Source organism: Urocitellus parryii, chromosome 1 (genome assembly GCF_045843805.1).
Source record: "Urocitellus parryii isolate mUroPar1 chromosome 1, mUroPar1.hap1, whole genome shotgun sequence".
NCBI lineage: Eukaryota > Metazoa > Chordata > Mammalia > Rodentia > Sciuridae > Urocitellus > Urocitellus parryii.
Genome location: NC_135531.1, coordinates 122,780,781 through 122,808,694, shown reverse-complemented (window position 1 = coordinate 122,808,694; position 27,914 = coordinate 122,780,781). Strand labels below are relative to the sequence as shown.

At 38.4% G+C, this 27,914-nt stretch overlaps 1 protein-coding gene across 7 annotated transcripts in view; it reads left to right on the top strand.

Annotated features, from left to right (window-relative positions):
• Positions 1-27,914, top strand: part of Kcnn2 (potassium calcium-activated channel subfamily N member 2) — a 424,434-nt gene that overhangs the window by 274,286 nt on the left and 122,234 nt on the right. For 5 of the 7 annotated variants that reach the window (XM_026414667.2, XM_077796932.1, XM_077796930.1 and 2 more), the window contains 3 exons: positions 12,420-12,615; positions 13,451-14,730; positions 15,341-15,436. In XM_026414667.2, coding sequence (XP_026270452.2) covers positions 12,594-12,615; positions 13,451-14,730; positions 15,341-15,436 — 1,398 coding nt within the window. In that variant the 5' untranslated portion in view covers positions 12,420-12,593. Of the gene's footprint in view, positions 1-8,371; positions 8,467-12,419; positions 12,616-13,450; positions 14,731-15,340; positions 15,437-27,914 lie in introns of all 7 variants that reach the window. The other 2 variants (XM_077796931.1, XM_077796938.1) reach the window with 2 other exon arrangements.

The window sequence follows — 27,914 nt, the reverse complement described above, 5'->3', positions numbered from 1 at the left end:
TTCTTTATCCATTCATCCATCAATACCTATGTTGCTTCTATATCTCACTATTGTGAATAATGTGTCAATAAACCTTGGGGAAAAAAACCTTCCAATAAGAAAAACTTGAGGTTATAGGCTGCTGTAAAAAAAAAAAAAAAAAAAAAAAAAAGTTCTCTCTAAATCTCGAGCATGTGAAATGTCATCCACACGAATGGGAAAGTTGTTAAGTATGCTCTCAAGGAGGGAAATTGTTACAGATGCTAAATTCAGGTGGCAAGATGGATGTGGATCTAGTGTTCAGTTCTGAAAGTAAAGGTGGAGATATAAAAAGAAGGCTTTTCAGAAGCTAAAAGTAAGATGAAGATAAATGGGGATGAATGCTAGAAATGGGATTGTAAATAAAGTAGATAGTGGCTGGGATGAGTGGTTGTCAGGTGCTGGCCAGCTTCTTAGCATATCACAACATGATCTTTAGGAATGCCTGCCTTGATGTCATTGTAATGTATGGTGAAGTCCAAAACTGAAATATTCAGGATATGATCTCAGTATTTCTGGAGCCAGAGTAATTAGAGGAGAAAATATTCCTGACTATATAATAAGATGCTATGGGAAAAAAATCAAAAGCAATTTCAATAAAAAATATATCATTAGAGATTTTACTCATAAAATACCTATAAGGAAGATTTATATTTTTCTATTCTTAGGCTTGATTTTACAACTAAATTATAGACATTAAAAGACTTTAAGTCTTTTTCATTTTTACCTGATAATGACACAAAGATGCTGTTGATTAAAATAGGACATAAAATAGAAACTAAAAAGTTGTCCTAATAATATAAATATTATATCACCAGAATTGTATTTTTCTAATCTTCTTAATCATTTATCATATATTATATTAAAATACCCCCTTAGAAAAGATGGTATAGGGAGACTTATGTAAAGCAAGTTAAATAGACATGTACAACTTACCCTTAAATGCATAGTGAACTGATGTAGATGCCCAGAATATCAAGAATTATAGAAAATGTCTTATAAGGTATGTGGTGTAGGTGTCAGAGGTGGGGGTAATGATAATTTGTGGAATGTAGAGAACGGATTCCCTCCAGAGATATTTTTTTCTTAGATTTCAGGTGGCCAGGTATGTGATCTGAAAGGAGGCTCTCTATAGTAAAGCCTTAACAAACTCAACTATACAGTACATTCTTAAAAATCCATAATTGACTAATTAGAATACTCAATGTAGGTATGTCAAAATTCACTATACTGTCATGTATATCTAAAAAGAAAAAAGAAACCCAGAATTGACATGGATACATAAAAATTCTGAGATAAAGGGTATGGTCCCAGGATTTTTGTTTTAAACTTTTGGGAGGTAACTCTTTTTCAAATGCATGAGGTAATTCCCTATTTTACTAAATAGAGTATGGTGTATATGCTGATCCAAAGTCACACTCACCTGTGAGAATCCCTTCATAACCATCCTGAGAAAATGTGTAGCCCCTGGCTCAGCTTTCCTGAGGGTCCCTCTCTCCCTCAATTCCTTTTCTGACGCAAGCACTTAAGAGAGTCTGCTCCTGGTGCTACAGCCACCTATCAATATCAATCAATGTCAATCAATACCTCTGCCACCTGCCTGTGCTGTTTTCTTGGGTGCGGGTCCTTTAAGGCGTGTGCTTCCAGCCAGGCACAGTGGTGCACGCCTGTAATCCCAGTGGATGAGGAGGCTGAGGCAGGAGGTTCATGAGTTCAAAGCCAGCCTCAGCAAAAGCGAGGCACTAAGCAGCTCAGTGAGACCCTGTCTCTAATAAAATACAAATTAGGGATGGGGATGTGGCTCTCTGCTTTGTGAGCATGGATAATCTCTCCATTAATTATGTCTTTAATTTCCTTCAATCATCTTTTTAGCTTCAGAGTATAGGTTTTTATTTTTTTTAGGAAAAACATCTTTATTATTTGAAGCAAAAAATTAGTAAATAAAAATTGGTATGACATTTCATTTCTTAGTCTTCTCAATTAAGTTATATAAATACAAATGTCACTTAGTCTTTGTAAACTCTTGAGAATGTCTACAGGATCACACTTTGGTATGATATAAAAAGACACAACACACAATGAGATGGTAAAAGTAAAAATGTTCATAGGTATGATTGAGAAAAAATTCTAAAGATAGGCTCCCACATAAATAGGGCTTTAGGCTTAGTGGTAGAGTCCTTGCCTCTCATGTGTGAGGCACTGGGTTCAATCCTCAGTATCACATAAAAATAAATTAATAAACAAAGATAACTAAACATCTACAACTAAAAATTATAAAAATAAACAAATAATTAGAGCTTCACTTTTAATTCCTTTCCAAAACCCAGATAGCATTGCCCCATTATAGATCTTATAAATGTGGTCTGCTTTAGCTCTTAATGCAGGGTAACAGAAAAGCCAGGTTTTGTACATTTGTTGTTACATTTCTAGTCATTTTATTCTTTTTGATGATATTGCATTTGGAATCATTTTTCATTGATTTTTAGATTGTTCATTACTAGTATATACAAATGCAATTGATTTTTGCATATTGGCCTTTTATCTAGGTCTATTTCTTAATTCCTTAGGATTTTCTACATATGCAAATGTGTCATATGTGAATAAGTAGTTTGAGTTCTTCGTTTCCATCTGGTTACATTTTGTTTCGTTTTCTTGCCTAATTGCAGTGGCTAGAACTTCCAATAAAATAATTAATAAAAGTGGAAAGAACAGTGATGTCTTATTTCTGATCTTAAAGAAAAAAACACAATCTTTCCACTCAGGATATCTCAATTTTTTTTTTTTTTTTTTAATGAATGCCTCTTATCAGGTTGAAGGTACCTAGTCCTCAACTTCTTACTGATCCTACTTTGTCAAGTGTATTTGTCATAAAAAGGTTTTGGATTTTGCCAATTGCTGTTGTTCTGTCTACTATAATTGTTGTGGGTTTTGTCCTTTATTTTATTAATGTGCTGCATCACACTGATTGGTTTTCCAACGTTCAACTAACCTTCATTCCTAGGACACATCCCACTTGGCATGTACTAATCTTTGTATATTGCTGTGTTCAGATTGATTGGATTTTGTTGCAGTTTTATCCATTTGCATTTCCAGATGATGCCAGTTGGTATTTTTCTTTTCTTGTGATGTCTTTGGTTTTGTATCAGAATAATAAAAGTCTCAAAAAACAAGTTGAGAAGTGTTTCTTCCTCTTCTATATTTTGGAAGGGGTTGTGAGGAATAATGTTAATTACTCTTTATATGTACTGTGGATTCACCAGTAAAGCCATCTGGTCATGGGAACTCTAAAGTCTTCAAACCCAATCACTAGTTTTTACAGACTATATACATTTTAAAGTTAATATTCAGTCAGTTTTGGTAATTTTTCTCTCTCTAGCGTCTATGTATCTCAGCTAAATAATTAATGTGTTGACCTATAGTTTTTCATATCATTCCATTATAATCATTTTCATTATTTGTAAAGTTGTCACTGATGTCCCTTTATCTGTTTCTGGATTTTAGCAATGTGTTTTCCCTTATTAGTCAAACTAAAAGTTTGTCAATGTTGTTGATCTTTTTAAAAACGTTTTGTTTTCATGACTTTCTCTGCTGTTTTTCTATTCATTATTTAATTAATTTCTAGTCCAATAATTATGATTCCTTCTACTTGGCTTAATTTGATCTTCTTTTTTTTAGAAATAATTAGCTAAATGGTTTCAGGTATTTTCTTTTTCTTTCAATTTAGGCACATATAACTAAAATTTTATTCTAAGTATGACTTTGGATGCATTGTGTAGGTTTTGGTGTGCTCCGATTTTTGTTTTTATTCATCTGTAAATATTTTCACTGCAGTTTCTTCTTTTTGACTCTTATTTATTTTAGGAGTTTGTTAATTTTTTTCTACACATTTGTGAATTTCCCAAATTTCATTTTGATTTCTAATCATTCCATTAGGGTCAGATAACATAGTATAATTTTAATTTTCTTAATTTATTGAGGTTTATCTTAAGGCCTAATATGTGGTCTTTCCTGGAACATGTTTCTTGGGTACTTGAGAAGAATGTGCTTTTTGTTGTTGTAAGGTAGAGTATTCTGCATATATCTGTTGATTTGTAGTTGTTAAAGTCTTCTACATCCTTCTTGATCTTCTGTATCACTCATCTAGCCATAATTGAGAATGGGGTATAAAGTCTATATTATTGTTGAATTATCTAATTGTGCCTTCAGTTCTGTCAGTTTTCCTTCATATATTTTGGGGTTCTGGAATTACATGCATGTGTATTTATAATTGTTATATTTTCCTGATTGATTTATAGTTTGTCATTATAAAGTTAGCTTCATCATCTCCAGTTATAACTTCTTTCCTAAAGTCTATTTTGACATATACTAGTCAAGAGAGCCACTACAGCTCACTTGCTTATGGTTGTTGTTGAACATGGTATATCTTTTAACTTTTGACCTATTTGTATCTTTGTATCTAAGGCTTATTTCCTAAAGATAACATATGATTGTTTTTGATGTTGTTGTTGTTTGTTTGTTTGGTACCAGGGATTGAACTCAGGGGCACTCTACCACTAAGCTATATCCCCAGTCCTATTCTGTATTTATTTAGAGACAGTTTCTCACTGAGTTGCTTAGCCCCTTGCTTTTGCTGAAGCTATCTTTGAACTCATGATCCTCCTGCCTCAGCCTCCAGCGTCTATTGTATTTTGAAACATTCTGTCTGACCAACTCTGCTTTTTGTTTGGATTACTTCATCCATTAACATTTATTGTTGTTATTACTATGATTTTATTTATGTTTATGATTTTACTTTTTGTTTCACGTCTTTGTGTAACTCCCTTTATTTCTTACTTGCATTGTCAATATTCTCATTGTAACATTTTAATCCTTTGGTGTTATTCACAAATTTTTGGTTTTCTTAATGGTTTCTCTAGGCCTTGTATGTTGTAATTTACCAGAATTTACTTCTGATTTATATTGACTTAATGTCTGTAAAATATACAGATGTTATTTCTGAACAGATTAAGTCTATCTTCTCCTTTTTATGCTATTAATGTTGCACATATACATCTGTATGTATATTACAACCCTACTAATACATTATAATAATTACTAAAAAACTTTTTATTATTTTAAAAATGCTGAGAAAATAAAACTATTATGTGTTTTTGCACAGCTTATTATGTTAAATGTTGTACTTACCATTTCTGTTCTGTTTTGTTTTGTTCTGACTTCTTCCTGTGAGTTCAAGTTCCTTCCTGGTATAATTCTGTACTCCACTACAGCTCTGCTCACACCTGTGTCCTTTGGGCTGCCATTGTCAAATATAGAAACAATTTTATATTAAAGATTTTACAGCATCATTTACAAATATTACTTTATGAAATTTATTTTTCAATAAATTAAGAGAAAGAAAAATTATGAAATTATGCTGTTTGTTATAGTTACTGACACACCTACCTTCATTGGCACTCTGTTTTTCATGTTGTTTCACACCGTCATCTGGTATTGCTTTCAGCCTGAAAACTTTCTTTACTCCTTCTTGTAAGCCAGGTCTGTTAGCAACTAATTCTCTCCATTGTTGTTTTTCTGGGAATCTCTTTCTTACTTCATGTTTGTCAGTGTTACTAGATATTACATTCTTTGTTGACAGGTTTTCCTCTTTTGGTGCTTCTCTAGATCATCCCACTGTCCTCTGTCACATTCTTGATGATGCTGAGTCAGCTGTTATTCTTACTGGGCTCTCTGATCATAAGGATGCCAGTTTTTGTCTTGCCAAGTTCAAGATTTTCTTTCTTGACCTTCAATGTCAGACTATTATGCATCTGGGTTTGGATTGCTGTCCGTTTATCCTGGTTGGTGTTTGTTGAACTTCTTTTATGTCTGAATTCATGTGATTCCTCAAATCTGGAATTTTTTATTTTGGCCCTTATTTCTTTGAATATTTTTTATGCTCCCTTTTCTCTTTCCTTTTCTAGTCTCACATTTCATGTGTATAATTGAAGGTGTGCTATGATTTTCTGAGGCTCTGTTCATTTTCTTTATTATTTCTTTTCTCTATTCTTCAGATCATATAATTTTCATCAGTCAATCTTCATGTTTATTGATTCTTTTTCTCTGCTAGCTCAAATTTATTCCTGAGCCATTTTCATGAGTTTTTCATTGTGGATATTGTAGTTTTAACTCCAGAATTTTGGTTTGGTTATTTTTAGTAATTTCTATTCACCCATATTCTCTGTTGATGAACCATTCTCAGTATCCTTCCCTTTAGCCATTCTTGAAGTATAGTTCAGAGCTGGGCATGTGAATTACACTGGGTCTATTGGATTTACTAAGAGAATTGTTTGGAATGCTGGGACAGAATAGGATCTGCTTTCCTCTGAATTATGTGGGTGTGGATATAAGTTTTAAAACTGGGGTAGTCATTTTTGTTACTAAGTGATTTTGTTACCAAAAATGAGGATTGAGCCAATATATATGAAGGAGAAAAATGACCAAATATCTGAGGGAAGTAACTAGAACACCAATGATGGTGTCTATGCCTCTGACTCAGATTATATTGATGTCTTCCCTAATTATATTATCAGTGATATGGGCCAAGAAAAAAATGCTTGTTAAGAGAATTTGACTTATCAAAGAAGTGCCCAAGAGTTTTAACTAATTAAAACATTTTTAAGGAGGACTCACCCTCAGTGGAAAGGAAAAAAGTCACTGTCAAAGATTGAATCTTGTCATTGTATTTATCTGTCATATATAGCTGTTGGACTTTTTTCCTGACATATTGCATAGTATCTATGTTATTTTGTATCATATGGACGATTATTATGTGTTGATAATTAAGACAGTAAGATTGATGAACTTAACAGCTATAGAACAAAACAGAAATAATGATGACTAAAAGATTTTTAGGTGAGGATGAATATGTAAACCTTCACAATATATTAGCATTTAGAATGTTCTTTGCTGATGATATTGTTCCATTTCATTCAGTTTAGCCCATCACGTTCTTTCCCTTTATATGCTTGGGCACCAAATCCCTCCATTACTGAGACAGTTATTAGGTGATGGAAATTTAAAAATAGTCCCAGAAAGAGAGATAAGATAAAGATAGAGGGGGGTGGTATGGGAGGATTAGATGAACTCTAGATAGGGCAAAGGGGGAAAGGGGAGGGAGAGAAAGGGAGGGGGCATGGGGGTAGGAAAGACAGTGGAATGAGATGGACATCATTATCCTAAGTATATGTCTGAAGACATGAATGGTGTGACTCTACTATGTTTATAATTAGAGATGTGAAAAATTGTGCTGTATGTGTATAATATGAATTATAATGCATTCTGCTGTCATATATAACAAATTAGAATAAAATAATGAAAAAAAAAGATAAAGATAGAAAAAAGGTGGTAGGTTTTATGAGCCTGTTTGGTAAGATGTAGAGAAGAAACAGGAAAACAGAAATGTAGAAGATTGATGAATAACACACTGGGACCTAATTGACAAGGCTGTGATCAAGAAAAGAGTAAATAGAGCTAATTCATAGTACAGCCTAACCCTGTTCAGGAGATATCATGATAAGAAAAGAATTCTCTGGGTTTCAAAGGGAAAATAAACTTTTGAGAACTTAGATAGCCCCTTATGTTTGGGCACCAAAAACCCTTAGAATTTTTGGTATCATCAAGTTGATGCTTTGGGCTTAATATTTGGGCTTTTTTTTTTTTTTAAACCCTTGGTCCCACTTTTGCTGACTGTCTCAGCTGTGAGACACACCGGTTTCTCCTGTGTCACACAGCCTTGCTTCCTTTCTCTGGTTTCCTCAGTCTGTAACATGAAAGGAGAGGCAATGTGAGCAGAATGCTGCCCGGGAACCAGGCTGAGTCCTTACAGGACTGAAGACAAGGTCCTCTGAGCCCCTAGAACCCAAGAGCTTTAGACCTGCTCCTCCGCAGTCCTCATATAAAAAGACAGAAATGACCTTCGCTAGCATCAATAAGTACTCCTTTGTGGTCTTCCACTTTTATTATAGACATTGCCAAAAATGAAGAATGCCCAGGCTGGCAGCAAACTAGGCAGAAGAGTGTGTCTGAATACATCAAGACCTGTTTATTCTTTTTAAAAACATATTTATACTTTTTAATTAGGCCTGCATGTATACAGTACTGCTATTTCTGGTCCACAATAATATTATATTCTCGCAAATTATCTGTTGAGCAAATGAAATCCACAAGAGGACAATTGTTAGAGATCACAGAAACCACAGAAGCCCAAGAGGAAATGTCCAGATGGCCACTGACAGGCAGCTTCTGGTAACGATAGGCCACTGCTATCTGTCCCTGTTTGAGGGTATGCAATCAATAGGTTGTTTTTTGGCTGTAGAGAAACGCTGCAAGAGTGTGAAACCACTACACCATACAGACTCTGAAGACTATGAGATCCGGCTTCTCCTTGATCCTAACCTCCTGCCATCATAGGTAAGGCAGGTACCCTGCCTCAGGGTATTTTTCTTACCTGTAAAATGAAGCGGTTCCTGCCTTCCACATGGGTTGTTATAGAATGCAAATAAAATAATACTTGAGAAACTGCTTTATAACTAGAATGTGTTGTTGTCCACTAAGATCCCCCCATTCTACCTTCTTATTAATTTCCAAGGTCTCTGTGTATGTGTGTGTGTACAGCTGCTAAGGGATATTTGTTCATAAAATCCACTGACAATTTCTTTTTCTTCTCCTCTTCTCCCTCTGAATTTTTTTTTTTTTTCTGTACTGGGGGATTGAACCCAAGGGTACTTTACCACTGAGCTGCCACCCTAGATCTGTTTATTTTTCATTTTGAGGCAGGGTCTTGCTAAGTTCTTAGTGTCCTACTAAGTTGCTGAGACTGGCCTCAAACATTCAATCCTCCTATCTCAAGTCTCCTAAATTGCTGGGATTACAGGAGTGTACCATCATACCTGGCAAAATCAAGATTTTTTTTAAAAGATTCACAATCCTCAATAATTTCAGTTTGTTCTCCCATTTAAATAACACAAGTTCGATTTCATTAACAAAATTAATATGATTTTATCTATGTTTTGCTGACATTGCTGAGACATATGCAGTTATGCTAATTAGCTGATAAATTGTGAAAGATAAAGGCAAGAGCAGAAAAAAATTCTGAAAAGTTCATGAAGTTTATGGGCAGGTCCCAACATACCTACTTCCAAAACAAAAATGGAAATATTGCTAAAAATTAATAAGACTATCAATAGGCTCATTCAGGTCTTGATACTTTATAACCATAATGCAAAAGTATAAATAATACATATAATTATTATGTCAATGTTTTATTTCCTTTGACATTAGGATAATGTATGATTTAAAAATAATGCTCTTTGCAAGGTCTTTTGAATGTTATGCTTCAGGAAACATGAAATTGTGCTAAGGAAACAGCTGATACTATCCTGATTTCACACTTGGATAAACATTAAGTAAAATAAGTTCAGAGAGGTTGCATCATCTTATCACAGTCTCTATGTTTGGTACTATAATAGATTCACTCAGGTAAAGAAAAAATGAATCTCAGAAAATTTTTTACTTTGTAGGTCAGTTGAAGTTTTCCCTCAGACAACTCAATGTGGGAAACAGATGACAGGGACACTTGCTCTGTCTTTGTAAATAAATTCAGAACATCCAAATTGGAGACCTGGTTTTCAAGCACAAGACAGAGAGGTAGCATAAACAAATAATGTCTCTGAAGAAAAGAAGTGCAAAAAATGGCATAATATAAATCTGAATATGTGGGGTGCAAGCAACCTGAAGGTTTTTTTCCATGCCCCTGTGGTTTGAGAAAAGGGGGTGGGTATTATATGTGTGTGCGTGTTCACAAGCTTGGCATACAAAAAAATATAGGAAAGCAACTGCTGTTAAGTCATATCAAAAAATAATAGAGAATTTTAGCAGAAAATGATGCTGGAAATAAAGATGTTTAATTGATTAGATTTCAAATGCATTTTGTGGGTAAGTATGACCTCTGGTGTTAATTTAGGGAAATTTTAGCATTTAAATGTCTTCATGGCAGTCAGAGAAACAAATGGTAATTTTCTGAAAGCTTATCACCAGAAGTCACTGGCATTTGTTTTGTGTCCCTTCTTTCTTCATTTCTTCTTGTTCCCTTCTTTCTCTCACAAATTCGAAACTGTCACATGCAAAGCACTACCCATGTGGAAGAATATTGTCTTTATTGCTGTGAAAGCTTAACTTGACATGTTATGTTTCTCTCTACAATCCTATGTAGGATAAAAACCTCCACAAAGTTATGGCATACTTATTTTAAAATTCTACACATAAGCTTAAGAATCATTCTGTATTAATTTTAGTTTTTAACATAAGAAGTCACAAAAATGAAATCTTAAATGTGCTCTTGTCATGACCCAATAGTGTAAAATGCCCTAAACAATAAAGTCATGATGATTCAGACCAAAAAAATGAAAAAACGAAGCACGGTTTTGGGATTTTTTTTCCCTTGAAGTTTTTCATCATCATGCTGATAGAGTTTTATCAATCACACATCACACTCTCAAAATATGGGCATTAGGGAGATGCTGTTTTGAATGTGTGCAATCAATTGAATCTTTAATGGAAATGCAATAAATATCTGCCTTGCGTTTTTCTCTCTGTAGTCACAGTGAGCTTCACATTATTAAATTTTTCAAAGTATTAGCTAGGCTAAAGTACTATTAATCTGAAATTTTCTGACAGTCTCTCATGCTGTGCACCAAATTTCTCTTTTCTTGTGTAATTTGTACATTCCATCCTTCCCCATACCCTCCTTGAGAGAAGTAAGAACTCCACATCATAGTACCATCTTAAATCTCAGTGAGCATTCATTTCTATTTTCTACATGATTCCGACATTATAAGTAATCCTATACTAAGGCATAGAAGTATATGCAGCAAATATATGTTTTTTTTTCTTCTGTTAATGGAACACTAACATATTTTTTTTCCTTCTGTTTTAAGCCTTGAGTTTGCTATTTGAGAATGTCAGTTTCATGTAAGGCGAAGGAGCTATTATGTTCCTTATGACATTTTAGTGACTAGAAACTTACATCTAATTTAAAATGCTGGTGACAACTGTTGTGATATTTAGGGGGAGTGGTCTTTATAATCTTTCATCTAAACCTATGAATAGTTAATGAAACTACTAATTTACCAAAGCTTCTTTGAAGTATTTAGATTTATGAGGATGGATCAAATATTTTCACTCATTCAGCTACATGGAGCAACCAGAGGAAGGCTATATAATTTGTTGGGAAGAGTACTAAGACATGTTTGATAGATTTTATGCTTTAGTTGAAATTATTTTTCAGACCAAAGATGAATAAGTTTTAATTCATCTTTGATTTGGAAACTTTGATTCAACTTACTTGTTACAATTGTTTTTAATAGTCCTGCTCACCACACCATGCACTCAATATCTTCACAGTTGCGCCCCCCATTCAGTAAACTTCATTATTCTAAACAAGTTTTATTAATTTCACACTGTGGAAATACAAAACAAAAATCATAAGGGTTGTGTGATTTTTAACTATTAAAATTCTATCATTAGCCAAGATCATTGATAAATTCAAATCCTGACAGTATTCATTATCTCAAATCAAGAACTATGGGAGTAAAACCCTCCCGATTTTTCCTCCTGAATCTATTTACTCTTATGATCAAAAAATTAAAATTGGTTAACACATCCAAATATCCTAAAATAAATTATTCACTCCGTGACATTGAAAACACACACACACACACACACACACACACACACACACACAGGAATAGAGAAAAGGTAAGCAACTTTAGGGCAGCTGCTGAATAGAATGTCAAGAAATTGGATCCAGCTGAGAATTTCAATTACCTAATGAGAGTGATCCACTTTCACTCTAATTCGTTGGTCTACTTCATTAATTACTATCATAAGTGCTTTAAAATCACAATTTAAAAGCGAAACAAATATTCAGTTGGCCATTTTCTATGTTTTTTTTTTTTTTTTTTGTAGAGGGGAGGAAAATTTCAATTCACAAAGAAACCTGTGAAGACTTAAGATGGAGCAGAAACAAAGAACCCTCAAAGATCCCCTACCTCTTTGTTAGTGTACCGCCCAGTGAATAAGACATTACGGCAAATTTTACACAAAATTCAATTTTTATTGGTGTATTAAAGAGTAAATAAATAACCATTATACCAAAGTACAGCAAAACTCCAGCTCTACCCCTGGACAGCGATTATTCAGCCTAGGTTATCATTATAGTATTAATAATTTCCCAACCTGGCTGAAATTGCCAGTGAATCAGCCGGCGCCAGGCCCCTCTCCCACCCGCTGCTGCAGTCTGGGCTTGGCAAAGAAGATGTTCAGTGTTTGCGCATTTGTGACTCGCCTTTGCTTTGTGTCTGCAGGTGAGGAGGAGGAAAAGAAGAGAAGCTGGCGGCCGGCGGTCACAGAGCAGCCCTCAGACCCTCTAGCAAGGAGCATCTCCACGGAGGAAGAAGCTTGCAGACCTACTCTTTCAGGCTGCCGGAGGGCCTGAGAGCCAGAGCCCGGGACTCGGCGACCGGGGGCGCCAGCCCCTCATGTTCCGCAGAAGGCGAAAATGTGAGCGGGCGGTAGCGGGGAAAGCCCTCCGCCCCCGCCAGGGGGACCAGGGAAGCCCGAGCGGGCTCTTCCCGGGGACGGCGGGGATCCCCTCCTCCGGCCCCGCCCCCACCTCCCCCGGCCCGGGCGCCGATGCAGTTAACCCTACCAGCGCCACAGCGCACTCTGGCGAGAGCGCAGCGCTAACTATCCGTACTCCAGGACTCTGGAGCCTGGAGCCAGTGAAACAACCAGGCGCTGGGTCTCCTCTGATCCTCTGTGGCCAAACCAGGGCTCATGCCCAGGAGTTTTCCCCAGACGTTGCTGCAGTAGCTTAGCCAAGAGCCAAACTTTTTCCTTTCCAGAGCCAGTGCCCCCGCAGTCACTTGGCGGGCAGCCTGCAGCCCACTCTCAGCGGGACGTTGGGGGAGAGGCTGGTGTAGGGCGAGAGGGCTGCTGTTTTGGAGCGCTACAAAGAGTGAGAATGGAGGAGTGGTTCGGGTTTCGCGCTGTACTGGTGCCTGCCCTATAGCCTGAGTGGTCCCATGTGCTGCAGTGCCCGGGGCAGGTGATTCGGACATCGCATTCGGCATCACTCGGTGGGGTGGCGGCGGCACGCGAGAGACACCTCTTATCCCCAATAACCCGGCTGCACTGTGTGGGTGTTCTCGATCCCGGATAGTGCTCAGGGGTGCTCCCAGATCCAGCAGGTGGAATCCACGCCCTCTAGCGCCCTAGCCCTGGCCTCTGACCCCCGGGGTTTTCATTCTGCAGATTCCCCTCCCCACTTCACACACACACACAGATAGGCAGCCCTAAGCCGCGCGCGCCGCAAACTCAGTCTCGGTCCCCGCAGGTGATGTCATGCCCATTGTTTTGGTGCGCCCAACCAATCGGACTCGCCGCCTGGATTCTACCGGAGCCGGCATGGGCCCTTCCTCGCACCAGCAGCAGGAGTCCCCGCTCCCGACCATAACGCATTGCGCAGGGTGCACCACCGCCTGGTCTCCCTGCAGCTTTAACAGCCCTGACATGGAAACCCCATTGCAGTTCCAGCGCGGCTTCTTCCCAGAACAGCCGCCACCGCCACCGCGCTCCTCACACCTGCATTGCCAGCAGCAGCAACAGAGCCAGGACAAGCCGTGCCCGCCCTTCGCGCCCCTCCCGCACCCTCACCACCACCCTCACCTCGCTCACCAGCAGCCGGGCAGCGGCGGGAGCAGCCCATGCCTCCGGTGCAACAGCTGCGCCTCCTCCGGTGCCCCGGCGGCGGGGGCGGGGGCGGGGGATAACCTGTCCCTGCTGCTCCGCACCTCCTCGCCCGGCGGCGCCTTCCGGACCCGCACCTCCTCGCCGCTGTCGGGCTCTTCGTGCTGCTGCTGCTGCTCGTCGCGCCGGGGCAGCCAGCTCAATGTGAGCGAGCTGACGCCGTCCAGCCATGCCAGTGCGCTCCGGCAGCAGTACGCGCAGCAGCCCGGGTCCGCCTCCCAGTACCACCAGTGCCACAGCCTGCAGCCCGCCGCCAGCCCCACGGGCAGCCTCGGTAGCCTGGGCTCCGGGCCCCCGATCTCTCACCACCACCACCATCCGCACACGGCGCACCACCAGCACCACCAGTCCCAGGCGCGCCGCGAGAGCAACCCCTTCACCGAAATAGCCATGAGCAGCTGCAGGTACAACGGGGGCGTCATGCGGCCGCTCAGCAACTTGAGCGCGTCCCGCCGGAACCTGCACGAGATGGACTCGGAGGCGCAGCCCCTGCAGCCCCCTCCGTCCGTCGGAGGAGGTGGCAGCGCGTCCTCCCCGTCTGCAGCCGCTGCTGCTGCCGCCTCGTCCTCAGCCCCGGAGATCGTGGTGTCTAAGCCGGAGCACAACAACTCCAACAACCTGGCGCTCTACGGAGCCGGCGGCGGAGGCAGCACTGGAGGCGGTGGCGGCGGTGGCAGCGGGCATGGCAGCAGTAGTGGCACTAAGTCCAGCAAAAAGAAGAACCAGAACATCGGCTATAAGCTGGGCCACCGGCGCGCCCTGTTCGAGAAGCGCAAGCGGCTCAGCGACTACGCGCTCATCTTCGGCATGTTCGGCATCGTGGTCATGGTCATCGAGACCGAGCTGTCGTGGGGCGCCTACGACAAGGTACAGGCTTGAATCCTTGCCCACCCTCCCAGAGAGGGGCGCCAGGTGGTTGGGATGGGCACTGGCGGGAACTCTTTACCAGTCTTCCCGGTGCGAACCGAAGTGCCTGCGGGAACAGCTAGTGCGGCTAGGACGCGCACGCCTAGATGGCTAGGCAACTCCGAATGGAAACCTTTCCGCGTGCGGCCAAAGTTCTCGAGGCACTAGAATGCCTAGCGCTTTCAAGCACATTAAATAAGTGGTTTGGGGAGTCGGTGAGGGAAAGCATGTGTATTCCTCTCCGGTGCTCCTGTTTAGGAGGCCACTTTCAACCCTCAGCGTTTAAACTCAGGAATAACTTCCTCTCGGGTTTAGCGATCCAGGTGAAGCATTTCAGACCTTGATGGTGAGGATCTTGCAGCCAAGCCGCTATTCTTTCCAGTTCTGGGATCCTCCCGCTTGGTTTTGAAGCAGAGTAATCTGATATCGCAGATATAAGACAGCACCCCCTCCTCATCCCCGCGCCCCTTACTGTGAGTTCGGGTCAATTTGCGGGGGACTGAGGGACCCTCGAGGCCTGGAAGGGGGTTAAACGTGCTTCTTTCTTAAAAGTCTTCCGTCTGTGTTGCAGGCGTCGCTGTATTCCTTAGCTCTGAAATGCCTTATCAGTCTCTCCACGATTATCCTGCTCGGTCTGATCATCGTGTACCACGCCAGGGAAATACAGGTAACTTAGGTTCTGCTGTTTATGAATGTAGAAAGCCAGGGGGAAAGCAAGGCAGCAGGGCTTTTTCCAAGCAGTCATGTCCTTGCCTAAGGTTACAGAAGACACACGCTGTGTCTTATGGCGGCACCCGACCTGTTCTTTCAAGAAGTTAAAAACAGAAGAAGGCAGTGCAGCATGTAAACAGGCAGTAGTTTCTGATATGTGTGGGTTAAATTCTTAACTTTCACCTGTCTTCTGCAGGTAGATCAACCTCTAGACATCAGTCACTACACTTGTTTTCATTAAGCTAATTATGTCCTATCCTTAATCTTCACAGTAAATATGTGTTCTTGTTGGAGATACTTTTCCTTATGAGTAAGTCATTATGGAAGGTCTTGTCTATCTACATTGTCTTCTACTAAGTAGCATAAAGAAGAAAATAAATAGGTTCCTGATGTTGTTAGCTAACATAAATGTGGGGAAAATGCTAACCTTTTCCTAAAACGTTTCTTTACCTAAAGGGTTCCTTAACCTGAAACGTTTTTGTTTAAGTTTAGTTTATAAATTCATATATCTAGTACTTTAGTACATTCTTAGCTGAAGTCATTAAGTTATTTTTTTTTCTAAAGTTGTTAAGGCCACTGCCACTGTGAACTGTCTTGACAGGAAAATGTTTTGTTTTATTTAAATACATCCAGGAGCACTGACAATATGGTTGCTACTAACAATACCAGAATATTTTGTAAAATTTACTGGTCATGTTTTTCAAAAATTAGATTGGAACCCTGCTTAGAATTTATACACACATGTATTTTCTGATCCATTGTTAGGTATTTGGTGGGACTATGAAAACTTCCAAAGTAGGGTGTCTTTGAAAATAAAACGTTTTATACAACTTGCTCCATAGAAAGCTTAGTATTAAGTTAAATTAATTTCAAGTTAGTCACCAGCAAACACACTAAATATAGAAAAAACAATTGTAATGATTGTCCAAACAAAGATGATACGTAATCCCAAATGAGAGAGGAATGACTTCATTTTACTTTATATTTGCTAAAACTTTGAAAAGTGTTTTTGAAGGCATAAAGTTAGTGAATAGAAATTGAAAGAGTGTTTAGAAATAAATAGTAAAATTGTACTGGCAAAACAGTACAAACTCACATTTGAATTTTTTTTCCATTTAAAAAATTTACTTTCGAACTCGTGATCCTCCTGTCTCAGCCTCCTGAGTTGCTGGGATTATAGGCGTGCGCCATCGTGCCCAGCCAAATGTTTTTAAATGATACTTCAATGTAGCTTAAACATTATGGGTGTATCCTTTTAATTTTGACATAAAGAGTAAATACTTAGAACTAAAAGGAACAAAAATGGCCCTTTGACTCAGTTTGCAGATAAGTCGGAAGATGTGTGTAGCTTTCCAGATCAAGTGGAGACAGTGCAAAGCAAGAGCAGGCCCTTTCCTCTTGGTTCTAGTCTAGAATGCTTCCTGCTGAGTTCTGCTGCTGCTTACCTAAAGCTCCCAAACACAGACATTGCTTTATATGCAGGTTCCCACTACATCCCAAAGTTTGGTATATGAATAAGATTGAGTTTAAAATATTATTCTACAACGTTCTTATGTATTTTTAAAAATAAAGTAACTTTAAAATGTTTTATTTAATCTATCTTGGAATGAGAGACCTTGCTGCTTTAAATTATTAGCTTTCCTTATATTACCTGTTCTTCTGAAAAGCACACAACTAAAAACACATTCATGGGGAGGACATTTACGAGTGATATCTCCAACAAGGTGTCTTCTTGAAAACACTGACTGTTCAAGGGTTATTGGAAGATTTTTTTAAAAAAATAATGTGTTAAGTCTAAGAGGAGCTTCCAAAAATGAATTACATGTCCTAAAAAAATTAAAAATAAATACCATAGTAGAATTCTTGAAACATTCAAAAACTAATACAGGAAGTTACATTTTTATAGATTATTTTATGTCTAAGGATATTCCTTTCAGTGGCTAATTTGGACTCTTTCTGACATGCAAATACCTAGATATCTACGTTGATTAGAGTATATATAGCCTGGGTAAGAAAAATAAGGACAGGATTGTCTGTGAATAAACATAGTGGACTTCCTTAGTGTAGGGTAACATCAATATCACGGAGTGTTAGGTTTTAAAAATTTGATTAATTTTATAAGATATACAAACTCTTAAACCTGCTACACTTGAGATATCTTTTCAAAAGAGAGTAGTATCATTTAGTTATTTTGATGCAGCTCTGATACTTAATATTTCATCTAGAGGGATTTCTTCCTCTAGATGAAGCTCAAAATTCTCATCTGAAATGTTTTTCAAAGCTAAATAATAAAATGTGAAAGGACTAAATAAATTTGAAGACCCCGGGAAAAACAAAAAAGGAGGTTCTAATTAGTCCAAAGAACAGTAAACAGTGCTGCCAGAATAGTTTTTAACTCTGAAAGTCAAGTGCACAGTTTTATGTGTATTGATGAAAATGATGAATTGTGTCCTTTTTAATTTATTGATGTCGATGCTGTATTTCTTTCATAGATGTTTTAAGCTAATGGGCACTTCTCAGTTTATTATAAAAAGCTTCAAATATATTGATTTAGCTTTGAGTTAAGGAACTAAATGCAGGAGTCATGCTGCCATTCAGAGACTGTCATTTACAAAAACAGTCTTAGAATATCGGTGTGATGATTGGATAATGATAGGTAGCTAGTGTGAGTTTCTGGCACATGATACCATTGTCCACTACATTCAGGAAAAGAAGGTGTTTTAGCTGATGTTCAAGCTGTCTGTCTAATGGAATTGCTTAATGAAGCTTGGGGAGGCCCTGACATTTTCATGGAGAACCTTGGAAAGCAAGTCAGTGTGACCTTTTATAAAATGTTTATATACACTCTGGCAAAATAAAATGGTTCAGGTGAGTCATGGGAGGAAGTGCTTGGATTAAAATAGTGAGATGGGGAGGCTCTGCAAGAACACAGCTCACTAAACTTCAGCTTTGGTGTCATTTTTCAGTACCACAGACAGCTCAATGTACTCGGCTACATAGTTTGTTAATTTCACTAATTACCTTTACTCCCCACAGCCAAAAGTGAAAATCTTTTTTGTTTTGTTGTTGCTTATATAAAATTAGATTGAGTAAGAGCAAAATTTCAGCTAAATAGATATTAGACTTTTTAAATAGACATTTGGACTTGCTTTCCATATCCATCAATAAAGCAAGAAAAATGAGTGAACTTTAATAAATGCCTTTGTATCTTGACCTTCCAATAAAGAAAAACATGCTGTAGGGGTGGTTTTTACATAATTTGATACTAAATAAAGAGCATTCCTACTTCAAGTCTCAATTTTAAATTACAGGAAAAACAAAAGTAGGATTTCTGATGATTTTTCTTTTGTCCCCACCCCTGCAGTGAGATTGAAGTTATTTCTTGACAGAGTAGGTGTAAAATAAAGTTCAAATACTCATTAAGGTCTTCAAAATCAGAAAATTCTAATATAGATTTTACTTCATCATTTCAGCTTTATTGTATTATCATTTTTCTTGTGGAAGCAATTTTTTTGGGAGGAGGATACCGAGTATTGAATTCAGGGGTGCTCGACCACTGAGCCACATCTCCAGCCCTATTTTGTATTTTATTTAGAAACATGGTCTGACAGAGTTACTTAGCGCTTTTCTTCTGCTGAGGCTGGCTTTGAACTAGCGATCCTCCTGCCTGAGTCTCCAGAACTGCCGGGATTATAAATGTGTGCCACCATGCCCAGCTAGAAGCAATTTTAATAGAGTTTAGTTTTTTGATTGACAAATGTGGAATTCTAAACTGGAGGGAAAAACACCCTTAGATTGGTAGTTGATTATTTTTGATTCTCATGGAACTTATAGGAATGATAGGTATTGTACTTTAAATTGGAAAACGGTTTGGTTTTTTATTATATGATTATAATATAATAAATAATGCCATTTATTATATTATGATTATATAATAAATGGCATTAGGGGAAACACTCTTTTTTTTTTCCTTTGGTATCCTTGGCAATGGAATAGCTGTGTGTCTCTTTCAAGTTAGCTTTTCAGAGATGGACTATGTAGAACTCTAACTGGAAGAATAGAAATTAAGATTTCACTTCACTTGTATGCAAGGATCACACAGAGGAGAAAGGAGTGAGTGAGGGCAGCAGGCTTAGTGAGCTATGAAATCTGGATTGGCTGGAGAGGGATGTCTGCTCACCACTTAGTGGGCTTCACCTCTACTGCGCACCCTGGGGAAGAATGTTCACATTCCCACTCCTACAGGGAGCAAGCACATGCTTCCAGATAATGCAGAAAATACTGCATGCACTTAGTATTCTTGTTAATAAAATAACAATTAAAAGTAATTCCAACAGTACAGAAGAGTTTAAAATAAAAAGCGAAAGTCACCTTCTGTATACTCTCAGTCTTGTTTCTCAGAGGGAACCACTTTTTTAAGTTTCTTACATGTCTGTCCAGAGTTTCAAAAGCAGATATTTAGAAGTATTTATATGCATAAACACTTTGCTTTCATTCCTGAATATGTCTTATGTGTGTTTTTGCCTTTGAGCACCTAGGGACCTAGCTCATTCTTCTTTAGCAGTTGTGTATTATGCTATTTTATGGGTATACTATGAATTATATTGCTGAAAATTAATAGGCAGTTTGGAGTTTTCTTGGGTTTTGCTCTCACAAGCAATACTAACATGGACATCTTTGTGTATTTGTTTTTAATCTACAAATTTGAATATATATGATAAACTTCCAGCAGTAAGATTGCTAAATAAACATCAGGACTGGGGGCATTGCTCAGGGGTAAAGCAGTTATCTAGTATGCGTGAAATAGGTCATGGGTTCAATGCCTAGCACCACAAAAATGAGAAAATTACACATACACACTGAACACTAGCCTGTTGGAAAGATCAGAGTTTATATTCTCTGCTTCTCAACACTTCATTCCTCCACAGCATTGCAACATGTTTTCTTCACAGTATTGTTTACTATGGAAATTACAAAAAGGAAATTTTTATTATCTCTGTCCTTTTAAGGTCTAAGATGTTTGCCTTCTTGGAATTTATATATTTGGAGAAAAATTGTCTAGGGATTAAAAATTAGGCTCCCATTGGCTTTTTTGCATCTATTTTGTTATATCTTGTGGAGCATTATCAAATCTGAGAAATTGAATAATCCTTTTAAACATGTGATCAGAAGTAAATCTTTGCCAGATTTTTGTTATTTTTAGTTTAGGAAATTTGGAGGAGGCTGGGGAAGATAAAGGAGGCTACAAATTAGAAGAAATGATCTTAGATTGCTTTAGGTCTATGCTATATCTATGAGGTTGATGAAAATTATGGTTACAGGTTGACTGAGATTCTGGAAGTTAGTGAGGGGGAAAGCTCCCCAGAACTGCTTTTTGTGTGGCTTTTAGCTTAACAATTGATATCTATATTGCCAGCAGCTCTACATCAGGAGTAATGAGACTCTCAGGCCTTTTGACTTCATGTATACACTATAGTAACGAAATCACTCAGGACTAATTTTCTCTGCCTGCCTGTGTAAAGATCTCTGCATTATTAATGGGAGTGACACTAAATAAAGTGATCCTGGTGTGCTTACAGAGCAGCATCAGAAATGAATGGAGAGTGGAACTTTAAGTTTACTTCGAGTGAGTTTGCTAGAGCTTCCATCCCATTTCTGAACCATGTTTTGTGCAGCTGGAAAAGAAGGGCACTGAGGGCTGTCATCATTCCAAACCACACCTGGCAGGTGGATGGAGGAAGCCTGCATTGATTTAACTTTAGGGGAGTTAATTTGGCCAGGATATAAAGTTGTGGTTTTGTGGGATTGTATTTGAGAAGGTTTTCTGCTTTTTAGGAAATACTAGAATATGTGCTATTTGGGGAGTCTATTTCAACATGAAACTTCTTATGAGTTCTGTTTTTAAAACTAGAAACTGCATAGAGGGGACAGACCTTAATCATCATCTGGCCCAGTATCCCATCTACCATGCGAATGCTCTTCATGTTGTCTTTGATAAAAGTAATCATCACCCAGTTGCCTCTTGAAACCTTTTCCTATAAGACTGTCTGTTCTATTCTTAGACAGTTCTTGTTTTTACTAAGACTTTCTTTATGTTGAAGTTAGGTCTAGTTTTATTCACTGTATATTCAACATTTTATGAGTTGTTGAGCTCAACCCATACAAAGAAGAATAATATGGTTAGGTCCCTCATCTCTTGGAGCTGACCCTATAAGGAGGTGGGATTAAGGAGAGAGTAAAAGAAAATCCTTGAAAACAAGTAACATGAAAATGTCAAAAGGGCTGAGATGGAAAGTTTGGACTGAGGGTTGTATACATCAGACAGGAAGATCAGGGGAGGACTTCAAGGAAGTGACATTGACAACTGAAACTTGGAGGAAAAGCAGTATCCAGTATTGGCAGAGTCTGTGGGAACAATCTGGGCAAGGGTCTCATCACTAAAAGGAGTTTACTATGATTAAACCAGTATGGCTCAAGCAGTGACAATATCACACAGGTCAGAGGGTACTCAGGGGCCTGACAACAGATGGTCATGAGGCTATGGTAAGGATTTTGAACTTTTTTTTTTTTTTCAAAGTGCAGTGGGGAAATCATTGAAGAGTTTTAAATAGGGAAGACTACTGAGCCAACTTAATGTATGAAAAGGGCTTTTTAAAAAAATACTCTGAGGAGATTGCTCAGGTGGTCTGGAGGCTCTTGACAAGTGGTGTCAATAGAGATGATGGTCACTAGACTTGGGTACCAGCAATGGAGGTGAGAACTGGGATGGTATGAGATCTGCGTTGAAGATTGAATGGATTTATTCATGGATTGGATGTGTCAGGTAAGGACAAGGGGCAATGCAAACATGGTCCACAGGGTTCTTGTTGGAGCAGTTGAGTGTATGGTACAGAAAAGGGAAGGCACAAATTGTAGTGTAGGATATGGAATGAGGGACTAGTTTCTGAATAATGTGATTGAAATGCTGCTGATTGTATAATGCGAATCTGAAGCTGGGAGGGAAGGTCTGTACTGGAAATTTAAACTTGGGAGTTTCCAGCATAGTATTTAAGCTCATATGAGTTAATCAAATCACTGAGAGAGAAAAGAAAAATGAGAAGGTGGAGAGTCGATTGTCCTCTGACATCTAGAGGTTGAGTAAAGAAGGAACAGGAAAAAAAAGAGGCCAGAACGATTTGCCCCTGAGGTAGAGGAGGCCAAGAGATAGGAGTATTTCAAGGAGAAGGACATTGTGCTCTGTTCTGAATGCTGCCAAAGCCTGTTAATTGGGGTACAGAGCGCTTTTTGGATTTAGCAAGTTGAAGGTCATTGCTGACCTTGACAAGTGGTTTCCATGGAGTGGTGGAGAAAGAAGAAAAACTGTAATTTCTAGTATAACAGTATGAATTGATTCTTCCTTTCTCGGGATCACAGAGCAAACATTGGTTATGTCCCTTTAAATGCCCTCCTAATTAAATAGTCCCAGTTTCTTTGAATATTCTCAATCAGCCTTTATCCATGATTACTTTCATCTGCACTTACTCCATTTTGTTGAATTTCCTCTTCAAAATGAGAAGGTCGGAAAATGCACCTAGTACTTTTAGATAGGATCTGCCCAGGGAGGTTATTATCTCCCTTCATCAAAAATGCTGCATTATAATAGCTATTGTTCTAAAAGGGTCATTGCTTCACACCGGTGCCAAGTGACACTTGTAAAATTGTTATTGAGCTAAATGTACAATCTTACATTTACTAACCCTGTTATATAGCATTTTCATTTCAGAGCAGTGTTTTCAGCCTGATAGAATTGTTTGAATCATAGTTATGATATTTATTTGACAAACACTTGTTTCCAAATTTATTGGAAAGTCCTGTGTATGGACAGTCTATGGAACTGGCAAGACTGTAGGTTCCACATTGGTGCTAGATTCTGTTCCTGAATCATGGTCAATACTAGTAGCTCTTAATCAGTCTTCACACCTGCCATTGACACATATTTCTTAGTTTTCTGTGGGCTGCAGATTTGAAAAATGTGTCCACAGCATGAGTGAGCCAGGGTCAGAGCTCAGAATTAGGCCCTCTCTTTGTTGCTCACCTTCTGCTCATTAATGAAGCTTGGGATGGCCTTTCCAATACCACTCCATGAACCCTCTTAGCCAGCCCCCATTTCTCTAGTCTTTCTATGAGAATGTCATGACTGTCTCTTCCTTTCCTGAAAGCCACATACTCTGAGTGAACCGCAATGTCACGATCTCCCAGCCCATTAATGATGTCCAAGAAGGACACACAAGTGATTTGCTTATAATTTTAGAAATTCTAATATAAGCTTTATGACCTAATGCCTCCTCTCTTAAAAAGCTTATGCTTATTTCCCTCAGGTTATAAAATTAATAACTATTCATGTTAGAAAATTTGTAAAACATAGGAAAATACATAAAATATATAAATTATACTAATATCACCACCCAGAAATGAAGATTATTTATGTTAGAATGTACTTATATGGAGTAGAAGGACATGATATTTGCTATCTAGAGTTATAAAGAAATTCTGTATATTCTATGTAACTTTATATTGCTTTTACTCTACTATTAAGTATTCTGGATAGTCACAATTTTTTTTACCATGTAGAGATCAATTATTTTTCTTATTTTAAACCCTTCGGAAAGGTGAATATTAGTGTACTTAAAATATTTTTTTATAAGGATTACCCCTGGAAACTAACTTTTCTGAGCATTTCTGATGATTTCCTAAGGATAAACTGTGATGACAGATTATTGAGTTAAATGAAATTATTGAAAGCAATTGATAGTTTGTAAATTGTCTCCTTAAATGTTTATGTTGCTCCTTTTATTATTGAAGTATTTATAAACTACTTCATTAAATAACTAATGTGGCTATATTCTGGAGTGTCTAGGACTCATGTACCTGCTAGGACCTTGAGTATGTGACCAATATACACAGCTAGGACTTTGCTGTGTGAATCTGGGAAATTACCTCTCTATAGTTTCTTTTGCCTTGCCATTTCTTCATGATCTTGGCTTTTAAATATTGAATAAGAGTTTTAGAAAAAGGGTGTCCCTGTTTAATAATTAGAGTTTATATAGAAATACCATGAAAGCATTATTGAAAGATAACTCTGTCCTCAAATGTTCTCAATTCATTTTGGAAAGCTATAAAATCTATACTTTCTGAAAATTTTCTCTGTAAATGTGCCTTCAGGGAAGAGTGATCAGTCTCTCCTTTGGTTGTTTACTGTTTTTGCAACATAGTCTCCTGGCTTTGTGCACTGCCTCTGGGGCTAGTCTGTCTGAGCTCCTTCCCAGTTCTGCCACTAATTAGACATGTGACCTTGGACAATTTAGGTAGTCTCTCTGAACATCGGTTTCTTTGTCAGGAAAATGGAGATTACAGAATACCTCTCTCATCAGATTATTAAAGAGATTGAATTAATATACTTAAAGCACTTAGAACACTACCGAGAATGTGGTAAGGGCTGCTTACAGGTCAGCAGCTAGTTATTGTTAGCTGATTTGGGGTGGAAGGGGAGGAATTGGAGCCCAGCCACTCTGGCCTTTGGGAAACAGTGATAGTTGTTTTTCTTATCAAATTTATGAGAGGGAACAGAAAAAGGTGGGCATTGGAACAGTGCCCATTAGTTTATCAACAGCACTTGGGGTGTGGGTGTGTTCCTCTCCATGTGCCTGTGGGTGCACCCTTGCATATTTATAGTGAAAACTTTGATCTCCATTGAAGTCAACCTCCCCCTCTCCCTCCAAATAGAATGAGTTCAGATTCTTCCTGTGAGAAAGTTGGCTGTCTTAGCAGGGAAGGGATCATTTTGGTCACTGGGTTTCACATCTATAAAAGATTGTTCAGATACTGTGATGTGATGTCTGTTTGTGCCAAAATGGCCATTTTTCCCCCTTAACCTACCACAGACTTGATTAGGCCCCTTCAGAGGGATATTAACTCCTTCAGGCTTCACAGCTGACTGCGTCTTTGCATCACTAATTAGGACCCTGGTGACTTAAAAAAGAGTTAAGGGAGTCTCTCTGGAAAGTAAGCAAAGGGAATAATTTGGATAATGGAAAATTCTGGTATTAAACTGTTGCTAGAAAGGATGTGAGGTGGTTAATAGTGAAAGGTGTGTGCGGAAACTGCTGTAGTGGGCAGCACTTTCGTCTGTGTCCTCTGCAGGTCTACAGTTTATTTAAATAAAACACTTTCCTTTTTCTGGGGCTGGGCTTTCTTCTGGCAAGCATTAGGCTTACTATGCCACAGGGCTTACTATGCAGTGTTCTATAAGAATTGGGAAGAATTTTTGTGTGTCAACGTGACAAGTGATATCTCAAAATATTCTTGGTATGGTGGAGAATTTTTTTTTTAATCAAGGAGCTTGCATTTTATGTTTCATTTCAAATAGACATATATTATACCAGCTTTTGGGTTGGAATAATGCATTAGTATTAGGGTAGTTTGGGACTTTGCTTTTCGAATTCATAGAACACATTAGGATTTACACCTTGTACACTTTTAAACTTCACCATGCAGACAAGTTCTAAGAGCCAAAGTTCTAAATCAATAATTTCTCCTTTGCTTGCTTAAATATGCTGACCATTTGTACCTGGTTATGTGTTTATCCACCACAGCTGTCCTATATTAAAATGAGCTTGCTTCCAAGTGATTTGATTATTTGGATGTGAGTATGTAGCTTTTACTGTTTGGTCGTTGAGATATTCGTCTTCTATCAGCAAGCTTTCATAATCCAAGGAAATCCTATGCAAATGTTTGCACATTAGTTTTGACACAAACATACTGAAGTTTTGAGAAAAGGCATAAAGTATTATAGTGGACTCATCCTGGTTTCGACCTTGAATAGCCCTTTACTTAGAATATTGTCTGTTGTCATGAGGGATAAACAACTTCATGGGTCCTAATCCTTAAGCTATTTAATTTTTTTACTGAACGGCTGAGGGAAATTATATCCTAGGATTAGATTTATTTTAATGAACACAGATTATTTAAGATGTTGAAAAATAATAATTAGACTGATGTTTATTGAAATTGTATGCATATGTCATTTACCAACAATGGTTATAGGATTTATAATAATTGTCTAAGGCTTAAAAAAAAACATACTTAGTGCTTTTAGATATGTACCCAGGCAAAATTACTAATTGAAAGCATAATTCTATTTATGTGGAAATAGCCATAGAATTTTAAGACTGAAAGTTGGACTTTTAGAAACTTACCATGAGCCAGTTTTCATGTAGTTAAATCACTCCATACTTGGAAAAAGTTCTGATATCAAAGAGCAAAAATTCCTACCAGTCTTTTGAGGTTTAAATCTAGCTTACTCCTGGAACCTATTGGTAATATTGCAAATTTTAATGCTTTTTTGAAAAACACTTTGAATTAGAATTTTCTTTCTTTCTCCCTGGTCTTTTAGTCAAGAACCTCACTCTTTATTCTTATATGTCAATATCAAAGAGGATATTTCATGAATATGTGTTTGAGCAGACTTTTAAACATTTTGGTCATATAAAGAGAAATCTCTAATATACTTGGTTTGGGGCAGGGGAGTATCAACACATATTCATGGATGAAAGCTATTTTCATTTCTTTGATTTGGTATTCACCAGTTCGTATAGATTTTTTTTTTCATAACAGTTGAAAAAGGGTCACTCTTCCGCATTTTTTTTCTTCCCTTCCCTCAGCATGTCAGTTTTTCAGAAAGTCTCTTTCATCCCTTGTCACAACTCTTCCTCCTCTTCCTGGTTGAGCTTTGGCCTCGTTCTGGCTGCCTCTTGGAATGCATCCCTTGGTGTTTCTTACATTGAGGGATGAGGACCCAACTTGCTCCCTGTCATGTTTACTGCCTCACTTAGTCTGATACTGTGTACACGAATTGCTTCCGTGGCAGCTATTTAGAAATAATTTATCCATCAAGTATGTCTCATCCCAGCTTTATACACCTAGCCACAGAGGAAAAGGGGACGTGTGTTTAAGACTTAATCCCTCAAGCCCATGTCAGAATATCCTGTTCAGAGAGCAGTCAGTGGGTGGCCTGTGCTCTGCAGTAGTCACCCAGCAGCAAGTGGTCTTCTTGCATCAGGGGCAAGAGCATTGTGTTGCTGCAGGAAGGCAAGAGGCAGCTCTTCTTCAAGGCCCAGAGTAGGATGTGTTGCCATATGGGAAGAAAGTTCAGCAAATGAGAAGCAATCAGATGGGGAGCCTGGTAGGGTGGAAGTGACGGCTCACATACCCATGTGCTGTGTGCTCGAGCTGCATTCCCAGGCCGAGTGGAAATTTTTTTTAATTTGTTCACATTTCTTCTTTCTTCTGTTGGCATGGATGCTGACCTGTACATTCCCGGGGGAGGGGGGGGGGTCCAAGCAGCGGAGGATTTTTACCCTTTTTCTTAATTATGTCAAAGTGCTAGTCCTCTTTAC